Here is a 21215-nt window from a genome sequence, read left to right as displayed (position 1 = left end):
TATCTTTCCTGCAAGAAAAAAACCAACTAAATTCGTATTGAAAAATAACAAGTGGAGCTTATTGCACAAGTCAACCTTTTTTTTGTTTAATAAAAATAGTTTGGATAAATTAAAACCATCGACTCACTCACTCTCATATGTATGTTAGATACCACTAGGGATAGATATTTCCATTTTTTTTGGGGTATCCTATAATTTTTATATAGTAATTGTTACGGCTTGCACTAAACACTTCTACTAAGAAAAGAAAATATTCTTTAATTTATTAATTTGTTCCCACCTATCTAAAAACATTAAAAGTCAGATGTTTTTCGAGAATTTTCTTATAAGACATTATTGCCTACACTACATACACTAATAACTACTGCTTGTTCCTATAGCTTCTATTCATCAAGCGTGCATATCAGAACATCACCATAAGAATCAGCAGTCATGATTGGCTGCATGCACGACCATAGTGTAGATAATAATTTCTCCAAAATTAGATCTACATCTCTGAGATAAAGATGTATGGATAAATATTTTAATATAATAATTGTGTAATCATAATATGGGGAAAGCACGTGAAAGGATGGTTTGAATTAATGATAGTTAGGTTGGCGTTGGTCTACACCCCAATCCTTAGTAATTAGTTAAAGATACACTCCCAAGGTCCACTCTACAAGGAAAAAAATTTAAAAAGTTCAATGGGAGTTGGTGAGAGAGTGTGAGGGAGAGCCTCTTGTTTCCTTCCTCCTTGTCCTCAAATCATTTTGCCCATTGCGGTCCCACAAAGCAGAGGAGGTGTCGGTGGGGCTGTTCTACTGCTTTTACTGAGTTGCCATGGCAATGTTATAGCAAATTAAATATTTAGTTGGTAATGTTATGGGCCTAGGATTCTCCCACATTAGCTAATGTTTAGCTATCCCTGACCATATTGATGGAGCTGCCTTTTAGATGAATGGATTAGGATATTTGCTCCATCATTCTCTTTTGTCACATTGCGTTACATAATTTTCTCCCAGTTAACTTCTATTGGCTGTTTTTGCTCTGTCTCTACTTGGTACACATCATCGAAGCTCTCTCTGGTGATGTCTGCTCTGGACCCTCTGGTACTTATTTCATCTTCCACACCGGAATTCTTTGTATCCTATTTATTATAACTATGTTGCTTTTCTCCCTGCCTTGGCTCTTGTGTACATCCTTTCCCACTCCCCTCTTCCACATTAATCGAACTAGCCATGCGGCACTTTCCCTCTTTCTTTCTTTCTTTCTTCTTCTTCTCTCCTTCTCCTTCTTCTTTTTCTTCTTTTTATCTTAAAAAAAAAAAAAAGAGAGGGAGAGAAAAACCTCACCCCACGTAGTAGCCCCCATTGGGCCCTCCTTCCATCAGAAAATATTCCATACAGATAGAAAGTTTCTCATACCCTCCCCGACCCGTGAATTACCCCACGTATGAGTAAGTCATCCCAGCATCACCTCAGTACCAGAGGACTAGTAGCGCTTCCAACAGGCAAGTCAGGAAAGGGCATCCGATTTCCACATTTAATCGACACCCGCGCGTTTCAAACCTGGATCACTTTATTAAAAACAAAGCCTCGTTCTAACTGTGCAACCACCTCGGTGGTGCACTTTCCCTCTCTTCAATGGGCTATCAGGTATTCCGGTTCAGAGATAAGGCAGGACATTTCTTGGAACAGTGAGCAGGATGGAAACTTGGATTTCTTGCACTATATTCAATGGCAGTTGCCTTGGATCTCAAGCAGGAATACGGCACTTTTTTCATGGTTCCCACACAGCCCTGATATCAATGATCTAATGGAGTCAGAAAATAATATATCACAGAAAAGAAAAGAAAAAAAGCCCAGTTGCAGAATCCACTCATAATACAATACTCTACGGCGGAGGATACAATCTAGCCTGTAATTTTGTTAGCCTCATAGTATGTATGACTAGCTCAAAAAATGGTACAATCCTTGGCAAAGCGCCAAATATCTTGGAGCAAGAGTTATCTATCTACTACCTTCGGCTGCCTCAAAATTCAATCAACTACAGTAGCTGAATCATCCTCCAAATAGATAGACAACAGTCTCACATAGCTAATGTCCTGCCAAGCTATCCTTAACTTGGCTGTAGGGACGGTGGTTTCATAAATTTGATTGTCGACGACTTCTTTATTGCCACCATGGCGAGTTCACATTCAGCAGATACTAACAAAAATAACAACCATAGTAGAGTAGTATCATATAGAATTTTTTGCAGATCATATCCTATATTAATATTATATATAAAATCTCTCTGCATCCCTATTTAGAAATCAATGCTGAAAATATCAATTTAAACTGCAAACGATTCTTTCTATTAATCTCCAATCATCTCAATAAACCATTGTTCCTGATTAAGTTAACCATGTATGAGGGTAAAGTGGGAATCTCAAAGTGAAACGGGAAACAAATTTTCAAGAGCTAACGGACACTAAACAAGAAATCCGGTTCATTGGTTCGAGTCGATTACCAATCCTTCATTTTTGATGTCCAGGTCACGTACTAGGCCATTGTGAGAAAAAGTGGCCGAGGCCAGCGGCACCTTCTGGATTCTCAAAAGAGGGTGAGGGGGAAGGTATTTTGTATACGAGACAGATGCTGAGGTTGACAGCCTATTTCTCAAGGATGATTCCTCCACGGTAGTTGACTGGATCCGAAGAGCGGATAGAGACGGAGACGGCCATCCATTGATACGAGACACCCGTAGATTGATGCGAGAGTTGTTCTCCTGCCAGATAGCACATGTGTATCGAGGGGCGAACAGTGCAGCAGACTGGATTGCCTCTTATTTTGCCTGGCATTCCGAAGAGGTTATTTGGATAAGCTTAGCTTGTATCCCACGCCTATTGTACTGTTTACTTTTATTTAATCTGACTGATTGTACTCATGTTATGAAATTAAATACCGTTTTGACCCAAAAAAAAAAAGAAAGAAAAGAAAAAGGTGAGGGAGGACGAGTGATGGGGAGCGCGCAAAGGAGCCACCGCAGCTCAAGTTCTCAAATCCCTAATTTCTCCCCCACCAAATCCCTAATCTCTCGCTGCGTGCTCGATCAGCCCCGGGCCTGCGGGCCTCCCCAGCGGCGGGAGAGCGGGTCCGGGAGCTGTTGGGCCGGGCCGACTCGGTTGTGGGGGCTGAGGATGGCCCGCCGGTACAGGGCATACAGACCCGGACTATGGGGGAGCTGCGGGCAGTTCCTTATGCGGCGGGCACTCAGTCACAGTCAGACTTGGGGCTAGGGACCCAGGTCGACCTAGACTGGCAGGCTGATAGGGAGGCGATCCCAGTCTACCGGTTTGGTCCTCATGGTCCTCCGCTCCCAGCCTTGGGCAAGTTGGCCGGTGCTGCCTCAGATAGGGGTGAGGGGTGGGACCGACCGGATCCTTACATGGAGGTTGAGCCTTCAGTACCGGGAGGGGACACAGCTCTACCCACTGTTGTGCAGCGTGTCAGGGCAGCAGTCATGAGTGCTGCACCCCCTACACACGGGGGGGAGCAGGAGCGGGGTAGTCGGAGGCTTGAGCCTGAGGCCGGCCCCACGACCCTAGGTGAGGAGGGGTCTGAGGCTGACTATGTGGACTGTGATCCATGATGATCCTGGCTTGGAATTGTAGGGGGGCGGCCAAGCCGTCCTTCATGTCCTCCTTTAAGAGATTAGTACAGCTCCATTGCCCGGAGATCTGTTTTCTATGCGAAACTCGATTATCTGGTGAGGGGCTTAGTCGTGTTAGGCGTCGCCTGGATAGGGAGTGGGCAACCTATGCAGTTGACTCTCGGGGGTTATCAGGAGGCATTTTGGTCTTGTGGAGGCGAGGGGTGACGACGATAGATGTTTTCCACAATTGCTCCCAGCAGGTAGTTATGGTAGTATCGAAACCAGGAGCTCCTCCGTGGGTACTCTGTGGTGTATATGCGAGTACGGATCACAGGGCCCGGAGAGTCCTCTGGCAGGAGATTACTAACCTCATCACCCAGGGCATCCCGACGGTTGTGGTCGGTGACTTTAATTGCATTCAGGGTGAGAACGAGAAGCGGGGTGGTGCTGCCTACACTGATAGACTGGACAGGAGGGAGTTTCGGGACTTTGTCTTGCGGAATGGCCTGGTAGACCTTGGTTTTTCTGGACCTAAGTTTACTTGGTGCAATAATCAGTCAGGCAGTGCTAGGGTCTGGGAGCGCCTAGATAGGGCCTTTGCATCCCCAGATTGGATTCTCCGTTTTCCTACCTGTCAGGTCAGTCACCTTCCTCGGATTGCCTCTGACCATTGCCCCCTGCTTCTATCCACATCGTCGGTACACGCCCATCATAGTCCCTTCCGTTTTGAGAAGGTTTGGCTATCATACCCCCAGTCGTGGGATGTAGTCCGCGACGCGTGGCGCACCCCAGTACGCGGCGACGCCATGCAGGCGGTCTCGCGCCGATTGGAATTGACTAAAAGGCGCTTACGCCGGTGGAATCGTGAGGTCGTGGGTAACATATTCCGGCGTCTGGAAGGGGTTGAGTCTTCGATTGCTGAGTTGCAGAGGAAGGAAGACCTAGGAGGGGCACTCATGGAGGACGATATGTCCGACCTTCGGGGGTTGCTAGCGACTCATCACTCGTTGCTACGGCAGCACGAGATCTTCTGGCGACAGAAATCCCGGGTGCAATGGGTGAGAGAGGGTGATCGCAACACTGGGTTCTTCCATCGGTCGACGATTATTCGGCGGCAGCGGAGTTTGATTCATTCCCTGCGAGATGAGACGGGCCATCGGGTAGAGGGCGAGCAAACGGTTCGGCAGACCCTCTTTTGACTTTTTCCGAGCCAGATGGACGGAGGACGACGAGGCCAGTCACGGTGACCGCCCTCTGAGGGTGGACAGGGGTATTGGCGATGTTGAGCGGGCTTCCTTGATTCGACCGGTATTAGCACAAGAGGTACAGGAGGCAGTTTGGGCGCTGGCTGCTGACAAGGCTCCAGGGCCCGATGGTTTTCCTCCCTTTTTCTTTCGGAAGTACTGGGGCATTATCCACCGAGGTGTGGTGGAGGCTATCCAGTGTTTTTTCGCTCAGGCTGCGATGCCCGAGGACTGGAAGGCCACATTCATCACGCTTATACCAAAGCGTCAGGATGCGGTTGAGCCCAGTCACTTCAGGCCTATTAGCTTGTGCACAACCTTGTATAAGGTTGTGGCAAAAATTATGGTGGGCAGAATGAAGCCCCTTTTACCTGGTATTATCAGCTATGAGCAGGGGGCATTTGTAGCTGGTAGGAACATTTCACATAATATTTTGTTGGCTCAGGAAATGATGTGGGATCTCCAAAGAGCACCGAAAAGGCGCAGCTTGATGGCCATCAAGCTGGATATGGAGAGGGCTTACGACAGGATCAAGTGGAGCTTTTTCGAGCGAGCACTGGTGGCGTACGGTTTCCACAGGCAATGGATTGGATGGGTCATGGGGTGCATCCGGGGACCAAAGTTTTCTATCTTGATCAATGGCACACCCACACTATTCTTCGAGTCCACCTTGGGATTGCGGCAAGGATGTCCTTTATCCCCATATTTGTTTATTATTTGTGCTGATATCTTATCACGGACCCTACAGAGGGTTTGCGCCGACCGGGAGCTGGAGGCGTATATTCCAGCACCGGGGGCTCGACCTCTCTCACATTTATTTTTCGCTGATGATTGCCTTCTTTTGACCAGGGCACGAGTGACGGAGGCACGGGTTCTTCGCAGGGTGGTGACGGAGTACTGCATGGAGTCTGGCCAGAGAGTGAACTTCACGAAGTCAGCTACCACGTTCAGTCCCAGCACGGATATCAGAGTCCGACAGGAGATCCGAGGGATATTGCAGATACCAGAGCAGGAGGGGACGCTGACCTACCTGGGAGTTCCCATCAGTGGCAGGCGGCCACGAGTAGCAGAGTGTTCGAGCCTAGTACAGCGAGTCCAGAGTAGGCTTGAGGGATGGACAGCGTCCTCCCTATCCATGATGGGGAGATTGACTTTGATTAGATCAGTACTGGGCTCCATACCATTGTACCTCATGGCTCACACTGTGATACCAAAGACGACTCTGTTGAGGATCGAGCGTCTTCTTCGGAGCTTCTTGTGGGGATCATACGGTGGGGGCCATGGTGTGCATCTGGTGGCTTGGGAGCAGGTTTGCCGTCCTACCAGTGAGGGTGGCCTAGGGGTGCAGTCGTTGAGGGAGAGGCGTGAGGCTCTCATTGCCCGGCATGCAGTTCGGTTTTTGCTTGAGCTACACAGCCTATGGAGTCAGGTGATGGCAGCTAGATATGGCTGCGGGGGCCTAGAGGGAGCAGGGCGGGGGCGCCGAGTCTCCTTCATGTGGCGCGAGATTGGGAGGTATCTGCTGACTGCATCAGCGAATACCAGATGGCTGATAGGTGACGGGAGGAGCATTGATGTGACCAGTGAGCCGTGGGTGGACACCCTCCCACTGGGGAGGTGGCCGACCATGGTTAGCATAGAGGCAGCAGAGGGATTACGGGTTTGCGACCTTTTGGCGGCAGGTGGAGCAGAGTGGGATGATGCTAGACTTCGACAGCTATTTGGGGTACATCTAGCAGCGAGGATCCGGTCCATCCCGTTACCAGGATGTGCAGGGTCGGATGTCAGGGTATGGGGCACCTCGAGCCGGGCCAGGGTCAGGTTGGGAGACCTCATCCGTGTCATTTAGCCAGAGCAGGATAGGGGACCGAAGGGTGATTGGATTTGGAGGTACGGCCTCCACCCGCGGGTAGCCCTCTTTTTATGGAAAGTTTTCTGGGACCGCTTGCCGACGAGAGCAGTACTGAGCAGGCGCGGATGGGGGATCCCCGCGGAGTGTGGGACATGCGGGGCCGCGGAGTCAGTGGACCATGTGCTCTTCCAGTGTATATGGGCGAGGCTCACATGGCAGTGGGCCGGGGTCCCGCAGGAGGCTCGGAGTGAGCGACTGCAGTGTCTTCACACGATACGGCAGTGGCTAGCCAGCACGAGGACGTGTCAGGAGGCCATTAGAGTGACTTGCACAGCGTATCAGATTTGGCTGGCAAGGAACGTTCGGACCCTCGGTGACCGCAGGGTGTCACCACGATTTGCTGCGGAGCGTGCTCGTGTACAGGCTTCAGAGATCATGCCCACCCACTCTTCAGATAGGCCTTTGACAGCTCAGGGCACCTGGGGCCCCCCTTCTGCTTCGGCAGCTCACCATATGGTGTTTTTCACCTAGGAGCCCCCACCCCCAAGCTTCCTCAAGGTTAATTTTGATGGGTCGGTGCTGGATGGTGGCACGCGGGGCGGTGCAGGCTTTATCATACGAGACCCGCACTCCAGGGTAGTGGCAGCAGGTGGCTGCCAGTTGTTTGACATATCAGTTCCAGAGGCAGAGCTTCGAGCTGCCTGGGCCGGTGTGCGCCATGCGAGGATGGTCCTGTAGGCTAGCTCGATCTTTTTGGAGGGTGACTCGGCCACGGTCATCAGGTGGATCCAGAGGAGGGGGACGGCTGATGGTACAGACCACCCATTGATCCGTGATATACGGATGATGATGGGAGATGGGAGGGCTTTTTTGGTTAAGCATGTATTTAGGGAAGCTAATGGGGCGGCCGACTGGGTGGCGACCTATGCGGCCCACCACTCAGGGTACACTCTGTGGGGAGGGGAGGGGGAGCTTCCACAGGCTCTCCGTGAGTTGTTGTATTTTGACTTTCTTGGATGTATTCGTACACGTATTGTATGAAATATCCGTTTCAGCAAAAAAAAAAAAAAAAAAAAAATCCCTAATCTCTGACCTCCAACCCTCAAATCCAACCCCTTTATGTGCTTCCAATCTAATTTTCCTCTTGAGACCTCTTAATTCATGCCAATCTCACTGTTTGCCTGGGTGATTAATCCCCTAACTCGCAATGATCCAACTCAAATGGCTAAACAAAGGGCCATCTACTAATCTCTTGAGATAAACTTAACTCGAGGTCTTCACAACAAAAGAGATGAATTTTATTATGTATGTATGTGTGTATTTATCTATCTATCTATATATATATATATATATATATATATATATATAATATTAAAAAAAATATTGAACGTAATTTGCAAAAAGTCCTATTATATAGAAGAGGATTGGAGGACTAATCCGGAGGACAAGAAAAGGATGCTTGCCTAGCTATTCAGGACTTTCATGCATGCCTTTGATGGTATGTCCTCTCTAGGGAATGGGATAGAGCACTGGCTTTGGATTAATTTTGGTATCATCTTTGTGGACGGGTTTAAAAGAAACATATATTCCTACCACCATGCAGGTTAGCTCCTTTTCCTGTGGCAACGTGACACAGTGACGTTAGCTCAGCAGGAGATGGACTTTGAGTCTAGTGGGCCAAACACAAATTATGGTCCAAATTTATATCAACCCAAAAAAACAATGGACTCGATTTGGTTCGCAAGAAAAAGAAGGAAAAAAAAAAGTATGATTAATATAGAAATAAATAAATATATCATGTATATTAGAGTTTTCAAAGAATAGAGACAGAAAAGTAGTTTTTTTATAGGATTAAGATTCTCACATTTCATTAAAAAAAAAAATCCATGTGAGATATGCAAAAGTTCCATTCCCATCAACTAAAAATTAGGATATTTTTTTTCCAAAAATGTACTTAAGCTTTTTGATAGATCTTTTCCTTTATTAAGAAAATAATAGGTATTTTATATAATTTTCTTAGAAAAATATAAGCTTAACCTAAACCATTCTAGAACATGTTACTTTTTCATGATTAATCAAATATGCAAAAATTACTTCTTTTAGTATCATATATCCAAAAAAATATTTCAGTGGGGAAATTTTTCTCGCAAGCCAAACGAGTCTTATATGTTGCGGCAGTCTCCCGGTAAATTCCAGTCCAAATTTACAATGTTTTTATAGAATCAATTAAAATGACTTGCAAAACTCAAATTAGAATTAAAAAAAAAAATCACTCATCTAATGCCGGCAGCATGCTGAATTCACAAAGTTCTCCCTTGCTTTCTATGAATGTGTTTTCAATCTAATTAAGGGCCTGTTTGATATGGTGTAGCTGGAATGATGGGGTGCTCACATCGCTGAAGCCTTCCGAGTACCCAAGCAGAAGTTACATCCGGCCATTTCTTTGTAAATTGGGACATGCGGGGGCACTCGCTCTTCAACAAAAGCAATTGTTTAGCTAGGTGAGTATTAAATGTTCTCATGTAGTAGCTCATGAACATAATCAAAAGAGCATACTTAAGTTCATGCGATTTCACCAGAAGCAAGTGTTTTGCTAGATGAATAAATCTGTTTCCCCCAAGTTGAAGGTTACTTCATGGATGATCAACTCATCATATATATATATATAGTAGAAGAGATAATACCCCTAATTTTCTTCTCTTCCACAAACTTAGGTTAGTTGTGAGGTTTCCTTTCATCTTGCGTTAAATAGACTTGAAGTGAAATAATGCGACCCAAGCTCCCAGCAGCCTCAGCCCTTCAGGCTACTATAACTAAGATATGATTCTTTTGGAATAAGAATTCCTCAACCAAACATTTCAGAAGAATTTCATTGCTTTTGACAATTACCACAAAAGAAGAAAAAAATTCCTATATGTAATGCTTATATAGAAATCAACGCCACTTCGAGCTGATCAAACAATACAAGCAAAACTAACTAGTGCAAGCACAACCCTGGCATTACACGTAACACTACTAGTACATGTCTCTCTTTATCCCTTTCTATAGTTTAAAAATATTAAATAGAACTTTCAATCATATATCAACAGCAAACTGTAGCAACAGACTGGAAAACACAACCCATCTTCACATTCAGCAATAAAAATTCGAATCTGAAGTTACTGACTCAGTTTGTTTGAGTTTCCTCAATCCTCGCTCCATCTATTAGCTGAATATTCTACAATAACACAGAAAAAAAAAAAGATATAGTAAGGGAAAAAAATCAAAGGGCATATTGAGGACAACGGTTATCTTAGCGATAATGGAAGCAACATTATAATGTAATATGCCACATAAACAAAACAGAGCTATCCGTTGAGTCAAAACTAATGAGCATACCATGTTCTCCTTGTCTTCAAAAGATGTCTCCTCAATAGGAAAAGGATCAGCTGAATCAACTAAAATAAAAACCAATCATTTAAAATATTAGCATATTAGAATGCTAAACAATACAGTAATTAGAGAGAAACATGCTCAGGAGCGAAAGGAATTTCACACAATAACCATTAATAAGAAGGCCCATCATGTTGCCATCCGATAGATTTCATGATTAGATATTATCCTACACATGCAACTCATATGAAAAACATGTTCCGTTAGAAATCAACAGCAAAACCTCTGCAGCAGGCCGAGAAGATCTTTTTTTGTAATTCTTAGTAATCCAAGGAGACCGGATATGCTAAAAGACATGCCAGCCACATGATGACTCTTATTAAGAAAATGTGATGATCCAAATTTCTTAGTAGTTACCTGATTCGGGCATTATTGACTTCTTTGGCGAGCTCTTGATCTTCCCCTTTCCCCTGTTAGATTCCGTCTTTCTTGGCTGCCGAGATTTTTTCTGCGCATTACTACCATTAGTATCTTCCACAGACAAAGCAGACACTGGGCTCTCATTGCAGGATCCCTTGTTCTTAGATGCTGGTTTTCTCTTCTGAACGTTCTCTCGCTTATTTGATTCTGCAACTGCCACAGTGTTTGAATTCAGTGACTTTGTTTTCAGATTCCCACTTTTGGAGGCAGTGGAGAAGCTGCGAGGACCTTTGTCTGAAATCTGGTTTCCCTCTGCAGGTAACTGAGAACAACTCTCAGAAACCTTCAACTGTTCAAGATCTTCGACAATGTTGTACATCTTGAGTAAATCCTTTGCAGGCTCTCCTAGCTCTGCTACAAGGTTGTGTCTGCATGCATATGATTTGAGCTCATCTCGCACTCGATCCAAAGGCTGTGGATTTGATTAAAAAATAGAACTAAAATTAATAAAATGATATATAACTAAAGAAGAGAGAAAAATGGGCATCCCTCTACAAATAACTTTGTGGGTTTTGTATTGTAAATGTAGACTCTGATCATCAATGCCTGGAAATCAGGGCCTTGCAAAGTATATATCCATGCTTATATAAATTACTTTACATAGAGAACCAGAGTTCTGCTTGAAAAAGTTGTTTACGTAATTTCAATAAATAAACAAAAAGGAAAGATAGGAAGAAGAGACCATTATGTAAATTTAAAACACAGTCAACAAGCACGAAATGCCGAGCATAAATACCTCACATCCTGACTCCATTGCAAGCTTGAAGAAACCAAGTGAGATTGAGTGCTTTGAAGCAGACTCTGACAGTTTGATCTGTGCCAACCAATAAGAGACTGAAGATATCATGCTGAACTTTCGCCTGGTCATAGACTTTGATACATCAGAGACGGGAGTATCACTTTTCCCTGGGGTGTTTGATCTCTTCATTCGGGTCTCTGATATTGGAGTTATACTTCCAAAAGGGGCCTGTCGAGGGCTGGCAGTAGGTTTGGTAGGTATGGAGAGCCTTCGTGGAGGTTTTGCTGATTTCTCTTTTCCAGAAATATCAAGAGCACTCACACTCTTGCTTACAACTGATGGAGGCCTTCCCCTGAATAATATATTGCAGAAGAAATGAATACTTGAATAGTTGGAAATGGTAATGGCAAAATCAGTCAGTACAGCATGGAAAAGCCAACATATATAGCACTTGCAGTATGTTTCTATTGGAAAATCTTGCATAAAATTGTACAAAGATAGGACTCACAGGATAATATGAAACTTTCAAAAAGTCTAGGCATCAAATTTGAGACAAGATCACCACCAACAACTCAGATAGGCAAATTTAGCTCTAATTCATAACCCAAACATAACTTTATTAGCATTATGTTCATAAACAGACAACTCAAAAGAAAGGTCCATACCAACAGACTAAACATATACTGCATTATAACCACAAAACTATTATAACAGCAGCAAAACTTATGATGAAATGAAAACACTCACAAAAACAACCGTGCGCAAGAAAGAACTGTATTAGATAAGTTCGACCTTAAAGTGAACCAATTTTATCATTGTTGTCATTGGCATCTAGCACATTTAGTCTTCAAGGGTTCCTTCCATAAAGTAGCTCGATCAGAAGCATAGTTTTGGCTGGCTCATACGGTTTCCCCTCTTGTGTGAGCATGTGTGTGTGTGCGTGCGTGCATTCAAGGAGTGGTGTGGGGAGGGGGAGAGAAGAAAGTTCTACATGCTGGAATCAGATATATACCGATTTTTTATGTGCTTTAACAATCAGAACTATTATTTGCTAGAACAAAAAAAAACAACCTGATTCCAGCTAGAGAATCCAGACAGTGCTTCATTATTGGAACGATGATAGAATTCCACTATTGACACAATTAAACTAGATATAAGTTCATCAAGAACCATGTTAGTTTTCAGAGATTAGTAAGTCAAATAGTTGGTTATTGTCATAAGGAAGTAAAATATGACTACAATACAATGATACATGATCATAAATGTAATTTGCCGGTGACATATTCCAGTGACCATCCATCTAAATTGCTGGTGTAATGTTTCATATTTTTCATAGTTTCACCAAATGCAGCCCAGAGAATAATATATGTTTTTTTTACACATGTTACAATGTATACAAAATACAGCAGGCCATTAAATCAACACTAGTAAGAAATCAAATTGATGCAATCATACAGCAACATATCTGATCAAAGCATTGTTTGTTCCAACCGAAAAACAAACACTAGATTGCATGTGACTCACACACCTGCCCTTTCATCCATCTTCTTTCACATGAAAGTTTAACTACCAATGCTATTTCACTCCCTTTTTGCATGTCATTCGTGCGTCTAATGTACAAAAGCCTTTTGTAACTTGATATTCCCATTATTTTAGAGATCATGATCCTTGGGATCCTACATGCAGATTGTAATGTTCTCTGAGACCCCTAGGCAAATGGACTGCCTCATCCAAATTGTACTAACTGTAAATCTTGATATTTGTACTGACAATTTAAGTTTACTATGAACCTATATAATAATTATTGTACTAATCATTTTCAACTTGAAGAAAGAAAGAGAGGTATGGATGCAGTTAATAATTGTTCAAGCACCTTTAAATCTCTCATGTTTCACTCCCCTTTAAAAATTTAAATATATTTGATTTGGTATAGTTGTAATTATAGTAAAAGTATGTCTCATTTGCACTTATATATTTCTATACTTCCTAATTAAATTATACAATCCCTAATTTGTAATTGTTATCTTTGCTTTTTATAATAGTGGTATCTTGTTATAAATAAATATCAATTCAGTAGCATTTATTTACTATCAATGTTGGAAAGCATTCCATAACATATATTTTTAAAGGTAACATTCTCACCATAAAGGAGCCTGAACAAATGTGTCCCCTTCATATACTTCAATTCAAGAAAAACAACTCTTTCATGGAGTAAAGAAATGCCACTTTGTTCTATTGATTAAATCCCTTCAACTTCAACTGCGCTTTCCGAGATGTGTGCATCAATCACAACCTAATGTATAGAGTTAATACATTAAGCAACACACAAATATTTGGCAACACTGTATTTCTGTTCAAGTTTGCTGACCAATCAAAAGGCAGCAATCTGACATAACAGGAATCAATCACTCCATTCGGCAATTATAGTAAATCTTAGGGACCAGGCTTGAATCAAGAGTCCATAGGATTCAAGAGACACAAAGTTTTCCACAAACAAGGTAATATCTAATAAATATTAGATTACGTCAATATTTTAGATAATACAATAATGCTTACACTACCAATACTGAAATAATCCAGATAAACTGCTTAATCTTGCAAATTATTATTTTCTTGTGAAAGCAGAATGTCCCTGTAAAGGAATTCTCATTGAACAAACCTGAATAGCTTTTTCTTTGGGGAAAAAACTCAAACAACTTGTGATGCAGTTAATATTGGGTTTCCGGTATCCTCTGGTACAAATCCCATATTCCCATCCGTCAATTGAAACCATGCTTGTTCCCAAAATGGCCGCACTGACAAAATTCAATTCCAAAATCGCCCCGATAACTATATAAGCAGTGAAAACTATCGATCCCATGACTTGCGGCCTCATTTCTTCTTCAAGTTAGGGGGAAAAAAAGAATCCAAAGACCCTAATTCATTTACGGCAACATAAACCGAAACATGGAATTAAAACGAAACGAGGAAGATTAACAAACACCCACCATCTATCTACATCCAGAGACAGAAATTAATCGTAACAACAAAATGCTGATTTAGAACCCGGGGGAAAATAAAAGGAAGGAAAAAAAAACCTCTTTGAGGTGGAATTTGATGAATCCGCGATCGCCGGATTCCCCTCCTTCGGCCTGGCAGCAGATCGCAGCGGGTACCGTAACTTCGATGCTCTCAGCGAAGTTGCTAGAATTAAGCAAATTATGTGGGAAGTAAATCAAAAAATTAGAGAGTAAAAGAGTGAAAGAAGAAAGAGATTCAGAGAAAGAAACAGTGGGCAAGCGTAGGAAGATTACCAGGGCCCGCGGAGTCGTCCTTCTCCATCTTCCCTCTTCTCTCTCGCTCTCTCTCTCTCTCTCTTCTCCAATGCGGTGGAGTTAATGCGTTGTGTCGGTTGCTAATTTTCGCTGTGATATAAAGAGAGGGGGAGGGAGCTTTGCTTGGGACCCACCGCTCGATTCAAATTGTTGTTTGGGCGGGAAAAGGCTGCCTGTAATCCGGAATTCAGAAAAAACGGTGAAGATAACGCCCCATGTTGCCGTTAACGGTCGGGATGGCAGCGCGCGCAGTGGGACCCACACTTACGAGAAATGTAAAAGTTTTCGGCAGGTACAACCGCACCCAGAGTGGCGCCCAGCGCGACCGTGCTCTACCACCGAGTCGCGGGTCCCACGTTGTTTGTTGGCGAGGTGCATAAGTTGGTAAATGTTTTGTTTTCTTGTTTTAAGAATTCGAAATTTGAAACGCATGTGAGTGGCGGGTGGGTCCAGGCGGAGAGGCGGACCGTGGGATGGGAAAGTAATTTACCGTTTTCCTTTCGTTGTTTTGTTTGGGAACGGAGAATTTCTTTTTATCCGTTTTGTTTTGAGCTGCGCCAAGAAACGTGCCGGTGTGAAACGGAAACGGTTGACAAAGGGGTAACCGTACCTCCCCTCAGCCCTCCTCCAAAACCACCGCCGCCCTCCCTTCCAATAGCCTACCTCAGATTTGCCTGCACCCTCCCCTGCTGCCCCGTCGCCTAGGTCTAACATACGATATGCTAAATAAATCTAATAGTACACGGGCGTGAAAGACCATATGGGCTTTCGGGTGAAAGATGACCCGAAACCTTAACCATAGCGAGATGACTCAACTACGGTAATCGGCTGGATCCAGAGATATATAAACGGTATATATGGGTGTCACCCCCCGTTTTGAGATATCCGGACTATAGTTAGTATTGATGTGGTTGTCCAGGCTAGACATGTACACAAAGAGGCTAACAGGGTTGCGGACTGGGTAGCCTCATATGTGGTCAATTACTCTAGAGGTGCCTCATGGGTCGGAGAGAGAGAGAGAGCTGTCTAAAGAACTCCAAGAGGTACTATATTTTTATCTTTTTGCATGTGTTCGTACTAGAATTGTATAAATTATCCGTTCTAGCAAAAAAAAAAAAAATCTGAACCATGGCATGCAAGAGAAGAGTGGCACAATTCGTGAGCAATACGGAGCCCAAAACATTTTCTCTCTTGAAATTAATCAAAACATGGGTCATTGAATCAATCTTGTCAATCACACCAATCTTCGCATGCCACATGACATGTAATATGCCGTGCATATTTTTTTTGGCCAATATTGAGCCTAGCAGCATTACTCTTCCAAGCCATATCGTAGATGTTTGGTCATGAAAGCTAGCGATGTGTTTCAACAAGAGGGATCCATGGTATCCCTCTGTGAAATGAATTATTAGCAAGGGACACATCCACGATTCAAAGTAATACCTGTTATAACGTATTGAAGGAGGGATCCATTGTATTATATATATAGATGATAAGGAATTCAAGTAATGGTCAATGTTTCATATAGTTTATAGTGATTTATAACAAATGTTATTTAATAGGAGAAAATGATTATTACTTTATTATTGCTTGATGAAAAAAAGCGAGCACTGAAATGAGAAGGAAACGAGTGATGCAAGATGACTTCGGTTCACACGTGAAAGTGCTTCGAAAGATGTCAGCAGGTGTGCGGAGCCGGAGCCCAGCATATTCGCCCGCTGAGACGAGTGTTCGCCCTACGGAAAGCAAAACACGAGCAGTAACTTAGTCTAATACTACCATCAATCTTTTATTGTTGTCCATTTTTTTACGTTACAATGGCGAATAATGACACCCGAATAATTGTTACTACAGTTCCGGATAATCTTATTACAATCTTAAAATTATCTTTTGCAGTTTTTGAAGTCTTCAATTAACTATCAGAAAAGCGCTATCTCATCCATTGGCTAAATTGTAGCTGCACTCCACTTCCTATCGAATACCTTGGACTACCTTTGAGAGGGGGTAGACCATCCAAGGTTGATTGGACCATCTTGTTACAGAGGGTGCAGTTTAGATTGGCAGCATGGAAGAGTAAATATCTCTCATTTGCAGGGCAACTCACACTTTTGAATTCTATGCTTACCTCTCTGCCTCTCTATTTCATGTCACTCTTCAGGCTCCCAATAGGTGATTAATAGGGGCTTAGAAAAGATCCTTTCTTTGGACTGGTTCCTCAAGTTAATTGGCAAATAGTATGTATGTAACGACCCAGGATCTCATCCAAAATGACTAGTCGAAAGGTATTATTTGGATTCCTTGATCATGTATAAGTATCCAAGATTTACCCAACAAATAATTGATATGGGACAAAACACACGCCCGCACGGATCCTCACGTATTCCCTCCGTTCAAGTCCTGACGTTCTCATCAGACTAAGGGTTTAAATCCATTTAAATCTAATCACAAATATCACGATTGGCTCATGGCCAGTCCTAATAGAATCGTGCTGCAGTGTCCCCTAGTCCACATAGGTTATGGGCCGGGTCCACTTTGATACCATTTGTAACAACCTAGGACCTCGCCCAAAATGGCTAGCCGGAAGGTATTATTTGGGTTCATTGATCCTGTATAAGTACTCAAGATCTACCCAGCGAATAATCGATGTGGGACTAAACACATGCTCGCACGGTCCTCACAATGTATGCTAAAAAAAAAAGGAAGAAGGGCTGGGTGTAAAAGATATTGATCAATTGAACACTTCTTTTTTTTTTTGGTAAAATTGAACACTTCTTTGCTGGCTATGGAGAAGACAAATTTTGTTTGCTTATCATAGGTGGGTTAAGCTTTCAATGCACTGGAGGCCAACAAGGAGATGCTCGAGTATGTGGCGAGATATTGTAAATGCACTACCGGCTTTCTGGGACAGAATCCAATTCAAGTAGAGCCAACCCTTCTTCGGATGCTAGGACTCAATTCTCCCAACTATCAGCTCTACTTGCTTATGCATACCCAACACGGGGAAGACCAGATTTTATGGAAGCCAAAGGATAATGGAATTCTCTCCACTGCTTCCTTGTATGATTTCTTAAGAAACTAGAGGGGTTAAATGCAGGTTTGCAAAGTCTCTCCTTATACCTTTGAAGATCAAAAGCTACTTGTGGTTGTGTTGGAAGAAAAAACTCAATACATGAGAGATTATTGGAAGAAAATTGGGGAGTAATCTAGGTGGATGTGCCCTATGAAACCAATCACCCGAAACAGTGGATCATCTTTTCTCCCATGTTATTTCTTCTCCACCATTTGGATGGCCATTTGCTCAGCATTGAGATTCCTACACCCTCAATCCTCTTTTCAGTTCCTTTGCTTTGATTGGGTTCAAAGAAACTTCCATAGGTCAGCCCACCCCATCATTCTGATGTTGTTAGCTGCCATGGCATGGACATGTTGGAAGGAATGAAATACCAGGCTTTTCCTCATTAAGTGCTCTTCCATTATCTCAGTTGCAGCAAAAGGACTGCACACTTTCAATGATTGGTCCTGGTTGTGCAACTTCAAAGAGCTTGCTGAATTCGGGGGCATTTAGTCTAAAGTCAAGGATATTTGCAGATCGCTTTCAGAAGATTGAACATCTTTGTAGATGCAAAACTCTGTTGCAATTCACCTCCTAGAATATAAAAATCTCCACTGCAGCTTCGGAGTTCCCTCGCTGCTTGCTGCTATCGCAGGGGTGTGCTGGAAAGAAAGAAATCCATAAGCTTCTTCCTGAATTTGTCATGATTTGGGACCAAATGTGTTTTTTCAGTAAGCATTCTGGTTGGAAGCCTGTCTCTATGATGTTACCATCCTACTGATCCTTCTTCTGTATTGCTGCTACACACTGGGATGCTCACTTTTGGACCCATGAAAATCTCTATTTCTGCAAGACTTTTCCTTTTGTTCCACAATTCTCCATGATTCTCTTCTGTTTTTCAGAGCATTGGTTCCCTTTCTAGAGAACAATTGAAGACAGCACAAATGTTGGAGCCCCAGCCTCTCTCTTTCTACTTTGGAGGAATTTGGTCCGGAGCAGAGAAATCTCAACTAGCTAAACTTTCCATGCTGCAGTTATCCAAAATGATTTTTTTTTCTTAGGAGCACATTTGTCTATTTTTTGGGGCTTGGTTTCTGTTTCCTCACTCTCCTCTTATGTTCTGAACACAGTCAATTGCTAATTGCTCATTCATAAGAGCAGAGACCATCTAGTGTAAATTCTACCTTTTTTTTTCCTCTTTACAATAAATTTCAGGGTGGCCTTTTCAGCCTCCTTTATCCTAAAAAAAAAAAAAAATTCAAGCAAATGGTTGTCATCATAGCAGCTTGCAACAATCTAGGATAGGATCTATTATAGCAAAATAATTGTATTGTTGAAAGTTTAGTCCCACCTTCATTGCTTTTTCATTGTGATGGATGATCTCAATCTAGATAGTGATATTTTTGGCTTTTAAGCTAGCTTGAAATTGCACTCAATTAGGTCCTCCTAAACTCTCATCCTGAGCAAGCTTTTTTCGGGTTTCAATTTCTTGATCTTGTTTTAAAAATGCTTGGATCAAACCTAAATTCTCTTTTGAGTTTAAACCTTTGAACCGATTAAACCTTACCACCTTGTATGGCTCTCTTATCTCAGCATGACAACAGAAATGCTAAGCTAATATTGGGGGGAAAGAAGAAGAACATCCAAGAATCATTTCTAGTCTACATTTGAGATAAAGGGTCAAAAACCTAGGTGGTGGTGGGGTCCCAATAGCACTAATTTTTGGGCCATTCTTGTTGGGTTGATATTGCTCGAAGCTCAATGTATGGTATTGTAGCCATTGACCTATTCTCGTCAATATTAAGGTCAACCTAGTTGCTATGAAATGTATTTCAGCTAAGAGTGATGCAATATGTCGTCAGTATGATGGATTGTTTGGATTTTTTTTTTTTCATTTCTAAAATCGTCTAGTTAGAGGCGTATCTTTCACATGAAAGAATAATTAACATTTTCTCTCACAAAACCATCGTTGGATTATCAGCTACACACTTTGAGATCTGTGCTGATGGATGAATGACGGACTTTGAAGTGCTTTGAGAAATGCGAGGTGGGTGATCCAATGGTGGTTTTGTGTGAAAAAAGGTTAATCGTTTCCTCTATCTTTGTCTCATTGCTCACCGTGCATGCGAATGCGCACAAACTTGCACACGTATTATGTGGTATGATATCTCACGGTGAGATGGTTGTGTTTGAATTATTGCATTTTGTTGTACCTCAATGATAGGTAATAGTGATTAAATCAAGAAAACCAAATCTTAACAAAAACTATGAAAATTGGAAAATCGAGGCATGGATACACTAAATGAGGTGTAGATCTTTGTCTATTTCATGATAGTGATAATACACAGTCATTAAACATAGTGAGTTTTGATATGGGCAAGATAAAGAATGTTGCCAATGCGCCCATGCCATTATGTTTTTGGGATTATGTATTCTAATGATAAGGTAATTCAAATTGTCATAAAATTATAAATATATAGGTTTTCAGTACTTCAAAAAAATTTCTAACATCCGCTACTAGGCGACATCTGTTGGCTGGTGGCTGGTGAGGAGTGTACTGCCTTTCAGGCCGTACATATATACCGAAATGCGAATAGAACAGTTGATTGAGTCGCCTCATTTGCTGCCCAATACTTCAGGGAGATTCTTTGGACTCGTCATATATCTATTTTTCCACTACTGAGCCGTCTTCTTTTCTTTAACTTTGTTGGTTGTATTCATGTGAAATTAATGTGAGCAGTGGGTGTTAAAAAAAAAAAAAAATCCTCTCATCCGCTAATCTTCTTTCATTGATATAAACACATCCATGATGCGGACACATAATCTCCGCCGTACAATTAATGCACCGGTAAAAATGGAACTCGAATTATGAGGCGGCCAGTTGTTAGGGTCAGATAAGTGGTTAAGATTGTTCCGTCATTTCTTTTTCGGGACTCCGACGCCGGCTCCTTCCAAAAGGAAAAAGTTAAAAGTTAGGTTGATTTGGAGTGCACCATCTGAGCCGTTGGATGTGCACCGAGACGATAAAGATCCGTCGTCTAGCACGCGCCTCATCATAACGCGTCGGTGTTATAATGGACGCACGTGATTTGCTGCAGCCCCCGCGTCCGAGCGGCAGTGGCCGGGTGGCGTCCCGATGTCTCGTCTCCATCACTAGCGGTTATATGCGGGTGTTCGATCTACCGTTGCAAGCATACCTTGTATAGGCGGGCGGTCAGGATCCACTCGAAAGAGGCAAGATCGGCAGCGGTTTCATTGTTTGCATATAAATTTATATGCGGACTATTCTTCCATCTGTTCTATTCTCACACCTTTCGGCAGCACCTTAGTGCCAGGTGTCATTCGACTGCCAAGTTCCACCACCGACTTCATTATGACAACGAAATGACATAAATACCCTTAGCAGCCTAGCAGGACGACGAAATGATGTTCGGAACCCGGAAAGAAATCCACAGATCCAATTGCCAAATTTCTCCACCGACAGTAGCCCCAGTTTGAATGGTCGTTGATCCAGCCACTTCAGAGGGAGAGAGAGAGAGCACTA

The 21215-nt window shown here is 42.8% G+C and overlaps 1 protein-coding gene across 1 annotated transcript; it reads right to left on the bottom strand.

Moving 5' to 3' along the window:
- Positions 1-9555: 9555 nt before the first annotated feature.
- On the bottom strand, positions 9556-14714 carry LOC103709771 (microtubule-associated futsch-like protein). The gene is made up of 6 exons (XM_008795271.6): positions 14599-14714; positions 14383-14488; positions 11303-11657; positions 10504-10978; positions 10093-10151; positions 9556-9931 (listed from the first exon to the last, which is right to left on the bottom strand). Exons 1-6 carry the CDS (start codon positions 14624-14626, stop codon positions 9881-9883), a joined length of 1074 nt encoding a protein of 357 aa, XP_008793493.4. The 5' UTR covers positions 14627-14714; the 3' UTR covers positions 9556-9880.
- Positions 14715-21215: the final 6501 nt, after the last annotated feature.

This window comes from Phoenix dactylifera, chromosome 5 (assembly GCF_051530095.1).
Source record: "Phoenix dactylifera cultivar Ajwa chromosome 5, Ajwa_hap1_PhDact_Kaust_v1.1, whole genome shotgun sequence".
Taxonomy (NCBI): domain Eukaryota; kingdom Viridiplantae; phylum Streptophyta; class Magnoliopsida; order Arecales; family Arecaceae; genus Phoenix; species Phoenix dactylifera.
Note: the sequence above shows the minus strand (reverse complement) of the source record. Positions and strands in the feature narration are given on the sequence as shown.